This window comes from Pituophis catenifer, unplaced genomic scaffold, assembly GCF_029215685.1.
Source record: "Pituophis catenifer annectens isolate HBS135680 unplaced genomic scaffold, rPitCat1.0.hap2 SCAF_14, whole genome shotgun sequence".
Taxonomy (NCBI): domain Eukaryota; kingdom Metazoa; phylum Chordata; class Lepidosauria; order Squamata; family Colubridae; genus Pituophis; species Pituophis catenifer.
Window position 1 is genome coordinate 16559265 of NW_027256894.1, and position 14373 is coordinate 16573637.

The 14373-nt window shown below is 43.0% G+C and overlaps 1 protein-coding gene across 1 annotated transcript in view; it reads left to right on the plus strand.

Annotated features, from left to right (window-relative positions):
• Positions 1-14373, plus strand: part of FBN1 (fibrillin 1) — a 193114-nt gene that overhangs the window by 46484 nt on the left and 132257 nt on the right. The window contains 2 exon segments of the mRNA XM_070953865.1: positions 9431-9628; positions 12600-12725. Coding sequence (XP_070809966.1) covers positions 9431-9628; positions 12600-12725 — 324 coding nt within the window.

Genomic DNA, 14373 nt, shown 5'->3' on the forward strand with positions numbered 1-14373 from the left:
GTTAACCGATATATATTTTTCTACTTCCTCAGTTTTTCCATTACAGGTAGTCCTCGACTTACAACCACAATTGAGACCCAAATTTATGTTGCTAAGTGAGGAATTTGTTACCTGAGTTTTGCCCCATTTTACGATTTTCTTGCCACCGTTGTTAAGTGAACCACTGCAGATGTTAAATTGGTAATAAGGTTGTTAAGTGAATCTGATTTACCCATTGACTTGGCTTGTCAGAAGGTCACAAAAGGGGATGATGTGACCCCGGGACACTGCAACCCGTCATAAATGTGAGACAGTTGTCAAGCATCCGAATGTAAATCACGTTACCATGGGGATGCTGCAATGGTCATAAGTGTGAAAAATGGTCATAAGTTAACTCTTTTCAGTGATATTGTAACTTTGAATCATCACTAAATGAACTGTTATAAGTTGAGGACTACCTGTAAATACCAGGAGAGTGAATTTTGGGAAAAAAGAACATGCAATTCCGTAGCTAGACAGCAAACATTTAATACTTTTTTTCCCCCTTTGGAGTTAGACACTGTGCATTTCTGAATGAAATCTTGTTTGAATAATCTAGTAAAATTTGAAGTTTCACAGTTGCATCTACTTTTCCAATTGCATTGTGTGCTGAGATAAAATTTTAAACTGTGTAAGCACATGGAAAAGGCAGAATGGACTGAAATGGGTTACATAAATATGCAAATATATTAGCAAAACTTTCTTGAACCTGTTACTTCACTTGGCTTTGAGAGCTGGGAATTTTTAGGAGCTGGTCCCAAGGCTGTTTTAATGTCTCCAAAGTTCCACCCAAAAACTTAAATGCTGATGTTCTGTGTTCATATTAAGTGGATCAGTTTATGAGCGGCTTCATTGCACCATTAGCTCCAGATGTTACACGTATTTATACTGGTACACTGAAATAATTGTCGTGGCAACGGATGAAAAAAACATTCTTCTTCTTTCTTTTTTTTAATGCGTCAACACGTGCCTTGTTTTGAGTTAGAACAAGGATTCTGAATTTTGGCACTGACTAAAACATCTGTTGGCTTGACCAGTAGAGTCACTTCGGTCTCTTGGCAGGATTTGTGAAGATTTGTGACTGACAAATTTGATTTTATTTTCTCCTACAAACCTGATCCACCACATGGTGTGAAGGACTTCCATCAATCTTTTGAAAAATCTTAGAATAACAGAGTTGGAAGGGATCTGGGAGGTCTTCTAGTCCAGCCCCTTGCTTAGGCAGGAAACCCTACACCACGTCAGACAACTGGTTATCCAACATCTTCTTTTAAACTTCCAGTGTTGGAGCATTCACAACTTCTGGAGGCAAGTCGTTCCACTGATTAATTGTTCTGTCAGGAAATTTCTCCTTAGTTCTAAGTTGCTTCTCTCCTTGATGAGTTTCCACCCATTGCTTCTTGTCCTGCCCTCAGGTGCTTTGGAGAATAGTTTCACTCCCTCTTCTTTGTGGCAGCCCCTGAGATATTGGAACACTACTATCATGTCTCCCCTAGTCCTTCCTTTTATCAAACTAGACATACCCAGTTCCTGCAACCGTTCTTCCTGTGTTTTAGCCTCCAGTCCCTTAATCATCTTGGTTGCTCTTCTCTGCACTCTTTCTAGAGTCTCCACATCTTTCTTACATTGTGGCGACCAAAACTGGATGTAGCATTCCAAGTGTGGCTTTACCAAGGCATTATAAAGTGGTATTAAAACTTCACATGATCTTGATTTCTATTTTATCTTGATTCTATTAAATGTGCCTTAGGATTTTCCGCCAGCGTAAGGGGATGCTTATGACAGTCGGTTCTTAGGCTGATGAAAATGCAGTAGAGTTAGGGTTAAGATAAACAGCCATTGCTGGCTCAGGAATTCTGGGAGTTGAAGTCCGTAGGTTGTAAGGTGCCATAGTGGCTCACCTCTGACCCGGAGCATCCCTACTCTGTGCAATTGTATTGGGCTCAGATACTACGTTTCTTGGTATAAATTAAGGCCAGTAGTGCTCAGTGGTTGGGTTTACACGTCATAATAGGGCGGTTTGTTTAAACCACGATTTGATAAATGAGCCACAAGGACCCAGAAAAAGTTAATTTGTCAGTCCTGGTTTATATATGGTTCTGACTGCGTTTGTATAACACATGTAGCCTAGCAACAAAGCATGGCATATAGATGCTGTGATTACCTTCTCCAGCTGCTTCCTATTTTGTTCTCAGCATAAGGGATTCCTACCAACACCATCCTATGTCGGGGTGGACTTCAAAATTTTTAGCAAAGGGTACTTTGCCTGGTTGCTGGGTGGGCGTGGCCATGGTGGGCATGGCCTAGTTGTCCTCCTGCACTGGGTGGGGATTTAGCCCTCCCCAGGCTCCGGAGGCTTTCCTCGAACCTCCAGGAGGGTGAAAACAGCTGCCTCAGGTTCCGGAGGCCCTCTTCCCGAACTTCCGGTAGGCCTGTTTTTCACCCTCCCGGAGCCTCCATGCATGCCCTGCACTTACCTGCATCCAAAACAGGCTGTGTGGGGACTCCTGAGAGGGGCGGGGCAGGGTGAGCGGGACCAGTCAGAAGTGGGATTTGGGGGTTCTCCGAACTGCACAGAATCTTAACTAGAGGTTCTCCCGAACCCCTGCGAACCTCCAGCAGCCCACCCCTGATCCTATGGTTAACCCGGTTTCTGGTTTAGCTTCCAGGTTTGGAGCTGGGCTCAAATTTCTTCAAGCAACCGAGTTAATTAAACCAGGCAAAGGAGGAATTACATCCTCAGTAGCTTTGGTGTGTCTGCCTTAATTCTTAGCTACTATGCTTACCTTACAGCTTTCCGATTGTGTTCCAGGAACTACCTTGTGTCTCTGTTCTTTTCTGGCAGTGTTTTGTGTGGCTGTGCACTGTCAGTCATCACCCTACGCCAAACAGTAACGACGGCTTCTGCGGCGTAGCCAAAGGCTGATTGTACAAGTTGAGATTCTAAAGCGTGTCTTAATCTCTGTGACAAATCAATTTTATGATTGAGTTCTAGTACTACTAGCATCAAGTAAAAATGCTGCCACTTGAAAGTTTGGCACACCCTCTTATAATTATGCCTAGGATGGTTGTTTGCAGGGATACGATGACTGTCTCTGAGATCTGCGCATTTGCTTTCAGGGGTGGGTTCTACTTACCTTTACTACCGGTTTGCAATAGTTCTACTTACCTTTAATACTTGCTTCACTCCCGCACGCGCCAAGCTTCTGCACATGCGCAGATCGCCTATGATGACATCCGGGGCAGTGGGTGGAGCCTCCCGCTGGTTTTACTACTGGTTCTTGCAAACCGGTCCGAACAGGGGGCAACACACCACTGATTGGTTTCCATTGAGAGAAATTAAATGGCTCGACCAACTGTTATGGAATCAAAAGGCTCCTTTGGTGTTATAAAGATCTATATTCCTTTAGGATCAGATGGCTGTTTTATCAGTCCAGAGACTTATGACTTCTCTTAGGATTGCCGTTTCAGGGCAAAATGGCCGAACGAATTGGGCTTTGGAGTGGCTACATTAGCTGCTGTTCTCACACTGTGCAAAGCTGATATACAGTCATTCCTTTGATTCAGTGTGTTGTGCGAACCCAAGCATTGTGAAGCTATTCCACAAGCTACAATGAAAGAAACTGTGAAGCTATTCCACAAGCTACAATGCAAGTTTACTGTGATTATGATTTAATTGTGATTTAGTAGCTTGTAGGATTTAGAAGGTTGTAGAAAAAATGCTTTTAAAAGTAAAAAAAAAAAGTTGGCCATGCCCACCCAGTCACATTAACCCCCCACCAAGCCATGCCCACAGAACCGGTAGTAAGAAATTTTACATTTCACCATTGTCTAAAATGTAGTAGATACTGTATGCTATTTGGGAAACTATTCGTGTCTTTTCTTCTGTACTGTATTATTTTTTGTGACGGAAAAGAGGGGGAATAAAACCTGTTCACGTCATCTGGACTGCTGGTGCTTATAATTGGGGAGGACAGAACTGAAAGCTTTCCCTTTTTATGATAGATTTAGTTTTAAGTGTCGGATTTGAGCTCTCACCATACATCATTTCAGAAACCATTCTTGAACATTATTTTTATTAGAACTTTTCAGCTGCAAGCATCAAAAGTGGGTCAACTGCAAAAGCAAGATAGATTTGAGAAGAGATGCAGGTTCCCCCCCCCCACTCTTGAATGTGGGTTTTGAAATACTTTCTACGAAAATGAGCAGGAAGCCAGTTTCTGATTAAAAGGAGGTCTCAGATCTTCCACAGTTGCTCACTAGGGAGGCCATTAGAAGATGCGTTTTCTTATGTCATTCTTGAATCCGTAGTGGGAAAAAGAGCTGTATATTTGTCAACCTTTGTGCAGGGGTGGGCTTCAAAAATTTTAGCAAGGGGTTCTCTGCCCGGTTGCTGGTGGGCGTGGCCTAGTTGGCCTCTTATACCACAGCGGAGGGGGAGGTTTTTGCCCTCCCCAGGCTCCGGAGGCTTTCCTCGAGTCTCTGGGAGGGCGAAAACAGGTTCCCCAGGCTCCAGAGGCCCTGTGGACGCCAGAAATGGGCCCATTTCCAGCCTTCCTGAACTTTTGATAAGCCCGTTTTTTGCTGTCCCCGAACCTCCTCGTGTGCCCTGCACTAATGTGCATCCAAAACGGGCCACGTGGGGACTCCTGGGAGGGGTGGGAGGGGAGGGGTGGGTGAGGCCAGCCAGGAGTGGGATTTGGGGGTTCTCCGAACTGCACAGAATCTTAGCTAGAGGTTCTCCCAAACCCCTGCGAACCCTCAGCAGCCCCACCCCTGCCTTTGTGTATGTTGAATGCAAGGAACTCCACTACAAGATTGAGTTATTGCCAATCTTAGTCAGGCCTACTACGTAAACAAATTGCTTCATCGTGGTCATGAACCAGCACAAAAGAACTGACATTCAAATATTCAAAATATCCAAGGATAAATTGACAGCGTCAGGATAGTTATGAAAAGAACATGCAGACCCCTCCCCCACCCCCCAAAAAATTGGGTAGAAGACAATATAACAGAATCAGCGGTAGGTTGCTACCGGTTCTCCCCGGTTCTTGCGAACCGGTAGTGGAAAATTTTGAGTAGTTCGGAGAACCGGTAAATATCACCTCTGACTGGCCCCGCCCCCAATCTATTCGCTGCCTCCCGAGTCCCAGCTGATTGGCTAGAAGGAAAAAAACTGTTTAAATTCTTGCCGCGGCGCTTGAAAGGGCCGCCCTACAGCTGATCAGTGGTAAAAGGCAATATGGTGGTATTCCGGTGCCTCCAAGAACAAATGGGTAGACCGGTACGGCTCTGCAAGCAGTTAAAAGCCTGGTAGACCAGTACCTCTGCTAAATCCTAAAGAGTTGTCACATGACCATCAAACCACACCCACAAAATAAGCCACGCCCACAGAACCGGGAGTAAAAAAATTTTAGAACCCACCCCTGAACAGAATACAGTATATTTTCATTTTCATTTTCATTTTATTAAATTTGTATACCGCCCTACTCCCGAAGGACTCAGGGCGGTGAACAGCCATAAAATAAAACATTTAAATACAAAATTTAAAATAGAGATAAAACAAATTAAATAAATTTGGCTGAACCATATTAAGTCAGAATATGCTAAAAGGCTAGCTCAGGCTATGCATGTACAAAAAGAGGAAATTAAAATGACTAAACTGGATAGCATAAACTTGGCCTGGCAGTATGAAATGCAAATAATGTACAGATACTTTACTATATGTGCATATACACACACGCTTATTCTCTCTGTCTTACTTTCTCTCACGTGCATCTATTTCCATAAATAAAACAACAACATTTATCCTGGGAGGGATTTTTTTTTTTTTTTTAAAAAAACAGTAAACTTCTCTTACAGACTGTTGTCAAACCTGAGAAAACAAGGGTACAATAGCTGACTTAGCACGAACGCCCCAAATCTTATGATTAATGTTGAGCCTTATACTTGGGCTGCAACTGATAACAAGGGTTGGAAGGAAAGGCTGTTTAGAGAGTTTGTAGCATTCCTGCACAAATGCAGATCACAAGCTCTGATATAGCAGCCCACTGGATTCTCAATAAGCCTCTTGTTTTGCTGTCTGTTAAGGGCTGCAAACCCCCCCCCCCCAAAAAAAAATCCCCTGAGTTAAGTGTTGTTAAGGATCTGGCAGGCAACTGCACACAAATGCCTTCGAGGTTGCGTTCAGCTTACTGGGTCAGTGGTTGTACTGGCCGGGTGAGGATAATTAGTTCCAAATGGTTTGTCAGGATTCTTCTGTGTAAGTTTCCAGGCTGCAAAACGCCTGGGAAGAGCTCCCAGCTAGAGGTGGCCCAATAGATAATCAATCCATTAATTAACCCACTTAAGGGAACTCTGGGGAAACTATACTGAAGGCTTTTGGAGCGGGATACTTTTTGAAGCCGTGTTTTAACAGCGTTCAGCAAATGGACACAACTTTAAAGGAGCAGATGTGCATGACAAACTGGCACCCTAGGGAAGATTTAACGCTCCTAAAATATTTATCTGTGCGATGCAACGATCGACAACAATGGGCGAGTAATTTTGCCGTGTTTAAAAAAAAAAACCTATGCATGTTGTAGTCACCATATCGCTTATATATCACTATATATGATCAACCATATATATATATATATATATATATATATATATATATATATATATATATATATATAATTTCCCATAAGTCCCATATATATCCCATAAGATATATATAAATCATTTCCCATATATATATATATATATATATATATATATATATATATATATATATATATCACTCCCATAAGTCTCAGAAGAAACAACATAAAATGTCTGACAGGCCTGAAAGCGATGAATAGAGATTTCATCCCACCATGGCCATTTTAACATCTTTCAACATAGGAAAAAACCCTGATTGCAAAAATATCACACATTTATACCTATGAATTAAAAGAAATAAATATATATCATTTATATATATAAATATATTGTTTGCAAAAAATTAAAATCTCAGGTGTTTTCCCGCGTCATGTTAAATAAGTTAGTTAAAATGTTTAAAATTCTGGTTAAAATCCTAGCTTAAAATCTTCTAAAAATCCTTACAGAGTATACTCATATTCTCATATACACCATATTCCACCCAATTTTACAGCAACAGTCCATCTCTTTCCATCTCTTCTCTTTTCCTTCCCTCTCTTCCCTCTCTTCCCTTGGCTCCTTATTCTTACTGTGGTTTGGGAAGGGCAAATTATCTGGTTAATAATGGGAAGATCCCCAATGAACTGAACCTCAAGCAGAAAATAACTCAGCGGTAGGGTTCATGCATTACGTCATAGATTACCAGCCAGGCCCAGCTGCCTTTAATTGTAGCTTGGAGCTATAAACAATTGTTTTCAGACATCAGTGGTTGGTTCACAGAATATTGGGTATCAGGATGGTGTAAAGGTTAAGATGTTGGATGAGGGAGAGATAAGTTAAGAATTTACTTGACCGTAAAGCTTGTGAGCACATTGGATGACTTTGGGCCAATGATGCTTTCCCTTCCCAACTTATCACACAGAGAATTATTATGGTTTGGCACACAGCCAACTAGATGTTCCAACTAGACTTGACATTTTTATCAAGTCCTTCCCTAGGACTTGGGATAGGTAGATGTGGTTGTTTGATGGTGTTAGAGGTATTGTTGTAGGATGTAAGCTGTTCCACATAGAGCTGCCTTTTGCAGTTGACTGATGGTGACCTTGTCAATGCCGATGGCGATCAAGTGATGCCCCCCAATTGATGGTGTTCAGTTTGTTTTGGCATTGCACCCAAGGTGCCTATTACTATTGGTACTATCTTTGCTTTCCTTTGCCACAGTCGTTCTACTTCTACGATTACTGTCAGTATTATTAATTGATTATTTATCCACTTTGATGGAGCTCAGGTTGAACAAGTTGAATGGTTTAAAACTGATGACAACAATGGAATTACCACCAGGCTGCCTCACTGCCTCAGCCTTTGCAGTCCTGACATAGTGCCTCTGGCGAAGAAATAACCTAGGCATTGCTACCAAAAGGCACATCTGTTGATCATTAATACTACTGTACCAACCCTTCTGAACAGCCCAGATATCTGGAGCTTACTCAACGTTTCCCAAATGGGCTGCCTATGCCAAAAAAATGAGAGATTTCACTCTTATGACAAATTGACCCAATGAAAGAATGGTGCTGCAACCAAGTTATGGTAACTGACGGAATTTCAGAAGTGTTGAATGCCATGGTTTGGCCACATCTGCCACGTAGCCCCAGGCTGACTCTCTTCTTGATTGTTCTGGATCTGTAAGCCTTTCGAAGTAGGCCAGTTCAACAAAGAGAAACTGCAGGAAATCCAAGAATGCTGTTTTATTGCTGCAGGATATAATAACAGAATCTCAAAAGTCTTAAGCTTCTCTCCGTCTCATCTTATACTAAAACAAAATCAAGGCAGGGTTGTTTTGATTTTCCTTCTCGTACTTCCTTCAATCTCGGGACTGCGTAATCTCCTGTCCGAACCCCTCTTTAATGGTTCTTCTATAGCAGTGGTTGGTCCCCAACTTTTTCATCTCTGAAGACCGGCAGTGGTGGGCGGGGGGTATGATGGCTTGGCGTGTTCACTCATTACTTGCACAAATGGAGTTTGCACACTCGCCCACTGCATGCGTGGCCCAGTTCCAGTGATGGGATTCAGCCAGTTCGCACCTATTCAGGAGAACCGGTTGTTGGAAGAAATCTTATTTTGTTTTTTTCCCCTTTTCCAGGGCTAATCCTGTAAGGAAGTCAGGAAGGAAATATTCTGGTGGTGTTTCTAGCCTAATCTTTATTGCCCTGCTTACAGAAACTGCCTCTATGGTTAACCTTTATTACATTGTAACAGCTAAGGTGAAGCGCCCATCGACGTGAGTGACATTGAGTTGGCCACGCCCACACAGTCACATGACCACCGAGCCATGCCTACCCAGCTGGTCATTAGGGCAGAGAACCAGTTATTAAATTATTTGAATCTCACCACTGCCCAGTTCCCAATGGACTGGGGACTGCTACCAGTCCAAAGACTGCGGGTTGGGGGCCCCTGTTCTATACCTTTCCCGAAGTCAGCTGTCTCAGTGCAAACAAGGAAAAGAAAGAAAACACAAAGTGTGCAAAGAAAAGAGTTTCTAACTGCCATTTCCTCATTTGCAATATGACCTATTTCTGAACTATGATTTTTTTTCTTTGTCCAATTTAAGGGACTTGATTTATTCACCGACTTTGGCTAACTTGCTAGCTCCAGTGTCTCCGTCTGGGATAAGCAGGACCAGATCTGAAAAAGGGATGAGCCAGACTAAAGGCTGACTAACGAATATTTGAGTCCCCCCATGCGTCATTCATTCCAAGCGTCCTACTGACCAGGTTTCCTTGCTGTAATTCAGATTACAGGACAGGCCCATGCTTCACCTTGGTGACCAACCAGATGTGCCAGGGGCAGCTCAGCGGGATCGTGTGCACCAAAACCCTCTGCTGCGCAACGGTGGGCCGAGCGTGGGGTCACCCCTGTGAAATGTGTCCAGCCCAGCCTAGTCCTTGCCGAAGGGGATTCATCCCAAACATCCGATCAGGAGCTTGTCAAGGTAAGGTGTCTCAGAATCTTTCTTACATGGCACACAGCTAATCCTTGACCACAACGGAGCCTGAAATTTCTGTTTGTTAAACAAGGTGGTCGTGAAGCGAGTCTTGCCCCCATTTTATGACCTTTTGGGCACAATTGTTAAGTGAATCTCACTTTATTTCAGAGGTGGATTTTCAGCAGGTTCTGACCAGTTCTGGTGAACCGGAAGCGGACATTTTGAGTAGTTCGGAGAACCGGTAGTAAAAATTCTGACTGGCTCCGCCCCCATCTATTCTCTGCCTCCCGAGTCCCAGCTGATGGGGAGGAAATGGGGATTTTGCAGTATCCTTCCCCCAGAGTGGGGTGGGAATGAAGATTTTACAGTATCCTTCCCCTGTCACGGCCACCAAGCCACACCCACCAAGCCACACCCACAGAACCGGTAGTAATATCTCTGGCTCCCACAGAGAGGGACTCCTCAGGATGCCGTCAGCCAGGCAATGTCGGCTGGTGACCCCCAGGGGGAGGGCCTTCTCTGTGGCAGCTCCTGCCCTCTGGAACGATTTGCTCCTGTTCCTCTGCCTCTCTACTGTCAGCCTCTGGAGGCTCTGGAGTCTGCACATCACTCCCCGATGGCAGAAACCGTGGTTAGATCCATTATTATTAGCTCTACTCTTTTTTCACCATGTCCTCAGTTCCTGTAGGTATGAAGGTCTTCCTGATTTTTAACCATAAGGTTCCTACATTTCATAACTTCACTACTGAAAACTTAGTACGGTCAAAAGCCCTGAGTTTTTAAGGCAAACAAAACTTAACATTGGATAATCCTGCAAGCTTTCCAGGTTTCCTTTTCATGTTTTTTTTTTCCCAAACACGCTAATGTAGCCGTCTCCCCAAACCCAGAGATGACTCTTTTAAGATTCTAGGGTTTAAAAAAAAAAACCAGCCTATTACACAATATGCTAATTGAAATCCATTTATGTTTGATTTTTGAATCTCAAGACGTGCCAAGATGCCTGAAGTCTGTGTTGCCGTTGAAAGTTCTTACTCTGCTTTTGGCTTTTATTTCGAACACATCCAGCTGTATAAATTCTTTTATTGTCTGAACGTCTGGCAGGAAATAGGAGAAAGTTAACAGGGACAGCAGCTATGTGCTGAATTGGTGTGGGCTTAATATTCTCAAGATCCTGTCTATGAAGGAGTTCTTTTTTTTTTTTTTGGTGCAAGACCTGCCTCTAAAATGCCGTTTAACGAGAGACGGTAATTTGTGGGTTGCAAAAAAAGTAAAGAGGATGTAGAATACCCCACATTATTGTTGTGCATCCAAAATCTCTCCCAGGGGAATTCAAGATCCCGTATTGCAGGAGTGAAATGCTTCTCGGTTCGGATCAGATCGGGCAAACCGGTAGCGATGGCGGCACAAGGCTCCGCCCACTCGCCCGGGTGTCGTTACTTCCTGCTTTTAAAAGGTTAAAAAAAAAAAGGCTCTGACGATCACATGCCACAGCTGTGATCATCAGAGTCTTTTTAAAAACTTTTATAAGCACTTTTTTAAAACAACCTATTCGCCTGAATAGGTTGTAAAAAAATGCTTTAAAAAAAGTTAAAAAAAAAAAGTTGGCCACACCCATCCAGTCACATTACCTCCCACCAAGCCACGCCCATAGAGCCGGTGTTTTCCCGCGTCATTGTAAATAAGTTGGTTAAAATGTTTAAAATTCTGGTTAAAATCCCAGCTTAAAATCTTCTAAAAATCCTTACAGAGCACTCTGCAAGGTCCTTTAAAACCTCAGCTAAAATCCTACCAGTGACTTTAAAAGTTTTAAACTTTAAACTTTAGACTTTAAACGTTGCTATAAGAAAAACTTTTAAAGTCACTGGTAGGATTTTAGCTGAGGTTTTAAAGGACCTTGCAGAGTGCTCTGTAAGGATTTTTAGAAGATTTTAAGCTGGGATTTTAACCAGAATTTTAAACATTTTAACCAACTTATTTACAATGACGCGGGAAAACACCCGATATATATATGTATATATAATGTTTTGGTGTCTCTCAACAGCTGCAGTAGCTCTCAAAAACTACATAAACAGCATGTATACATATTGGTGATGTTCAGTGTCCTAAGCTAGCATTGGCTCCTGCTTAAACTTAGTGTAGTCCAGTATTTGTAGAACAGCTCTGTTCCCTACAGATTAAAAATGGGTCACATGTCCCGCAGTTTATAAACCAAGTTGTTGGATGACATCGTTCAGCTTCTGCCAACCCTTTCAGAGCCATCTTCACACGATTTTGATTTATTTTGGCAAATCCCAAGAGACCGACATATTTGTATACAGCTCTTTCTTTCCGAGAAATGGTATCCATCGAGAAGGAAAACTTAGAACTGCAAAGAACGAGCTAGTAGTGGAAATGTATACAACTTCTCTGTTTACCCCCCACCCACCCACACTCTCTATAGCCTAGATCAGTTTTTCTCAACCTTGGCAGCTTTAAGATGGGTGACATCATTTCCCAGAATTCCCCAGCCAGCCATGCTGCTTAGGGAATTCTGGGAATCGAGGTCTACACATCGTAAAGCTGCTGATATTGAGAAACATTGGTCTAGACCAGTGATGGATTTCAATTTTTTTTACTTTTATAGCCCTTACCTAAAAGATGGTTTGGAAGAGCTGTATCCAAATCTATAGCACCTCATTAAAGCAGCCATGTCATTTTTCAGACATCCATATAAATGATGGTTTGGAAGAGCTATATCAAAATTTATAGCACCTCATTAAAGCAGCCATGTCATTTTTCAGACATCCATATAAAAACATGGCCACTTCCGAATCTTTTCTGAAAAAAACAAAATTCACAGCCATAATGTTAATAGTTCACAAATCTCTCCCGAGGCAGAAATCTAGTGCAGGATACAGAAGCCATGAATGTACATGAATGTGTATTTGTATCTTGATGGGCAAATTAATGGTGGTGTTCTTTTTGTTTTGCGTGATAGACGTGGATGAATGCCAAGCTATCCCTGGGATTTGTCAAGGAGGAAATTGCATTAATACAGTTGGATCTTTTGAGTGCAAATGCCCAGCTGGACACAAGTTTAATGAAGTGACACAGAAATGTGATGGTAAGTCTTGCAAAGCTTCTCTACGGAAAGATAGAAAACTTCACATTCAGTATGTTTTCTCCAACACTTGGCAAAAAATGTATTTATTCATGGCAGAATATGCATTCAGAGGTTCCATTTCATGGAACTTAAAGACTGTCGCATTACTTTGATTCTTAAATATGGATGTTGCATTTTTACCAAGTTTTGTTGCTCTGGTCTCCACTATTTCCCAGGAACTTGATTTTTTGGCTTGCTTAGCATTAAGTAGTCTAATATTATGGCCATCGGTGGGAGTTATTTAGATGTTATCCTTAAGTGAACTGTTCGTTGCAGTGAACCACAACAACACACATATCAAAAACAAACCTTTTAAAAGTAGTAACACAATTTGTCCTGAATGTAATGCCTAAAGTTCTGGAGATTGGCTGCCTTGTACTGTAGGACTTATTTTTAAACGTTAGCTAAAATAATAATCTTTACACAACAACTACTTTGTCATTTTTATTTCGTCTTATGTAAACCAATTTGCAAAGAATTTGATCCAGACAAATAGAGTTTTCATGCTGTCTGCCAACGATGTTGGCCAAAGGGCAGCCAAGGGGTAGGGACGTCTTAACGTCTCAAACATCACTGAAGTGTTTCTTTTCGGAGGGAAACTCAGTAGCAGCCCATTTCAGAAACTTAACTCCATGCGATTACGTGGAATTAACTAAAACGATTCCCATTGACTGAATTCAGCTTGAATTCTTGTTTCAGTGGGTTTGCAGAGTAGGACATCCCAAATGCAGACCGTTGCTGGAATTTTGAACCGATGCAATCGTATTTTCAGAGCAATACCCTTGTCGAACCCAAACTGAGCAAACACTTCTGCAGCTATATTTAAGTTCTTGTAGGCTGGATAATATAAGGAATTAAGAGGCACAACATGTACCCAGAGACCTTCAAGTTGGAATGAATGGATGTCCTGTTTGAAAATTCCTAGGAGTATGTTGAACAAAATCAAAAATCGTTCAGTAAGGCAAGATAGGCCCTTCCTGTCAGGGGTGGACTTCAAAAATTTTAGCAAGGGGTTCTCTGCCCAGTTGCTAGGTGTGTGTGGCCATGGTGGGCATGGCCTAGTCGGTCTCCTGCACCACAGCAGGGGTGGGGGTGTTTTTGCCTTTCCTCGAGCCTCTGGGAAGGCGAAAACGGCCTCTCCAGGCTCCGGAGGCCCTCTGGAGGCCAGAAACAGGCCTGAACTTCCCGTAGGCCTGTTTTTCACCCTCCCCAAGCCTCCATGCGTGCCCTGCACTCCGGTGCCCTCCCCAGGCACCGGAGTCTTTCCTTGAGCCTCTGGAAGGACGAAAACAGTATCCCCAGGCTCCGGAGGCTGTCTGGAGGCCGGAAACGGGCCTGTTTCCTGAACTTCCGGTAGGCCCATTTTTCACCTGCCCAGAGCCTCCGTGCACGCCCTACATTTACCTGCATCCAAAACGGGCCGCATGGGGACTCCTGGGAGGGGCGGGGTAGGTGGGGCCAGCCAGGAGTGGGATTTGGCGGTTCTCTGAACTGCACAGAATCTTAGCTAGAGGTTCTCCCGAACCCCTGCGAACCCCCAGCAGCCCACCCCGCTTCCCGTGTATGCCCTTCCTAAGTTGTTTAGCTAGATAGAAGTGCAAATCGAGAA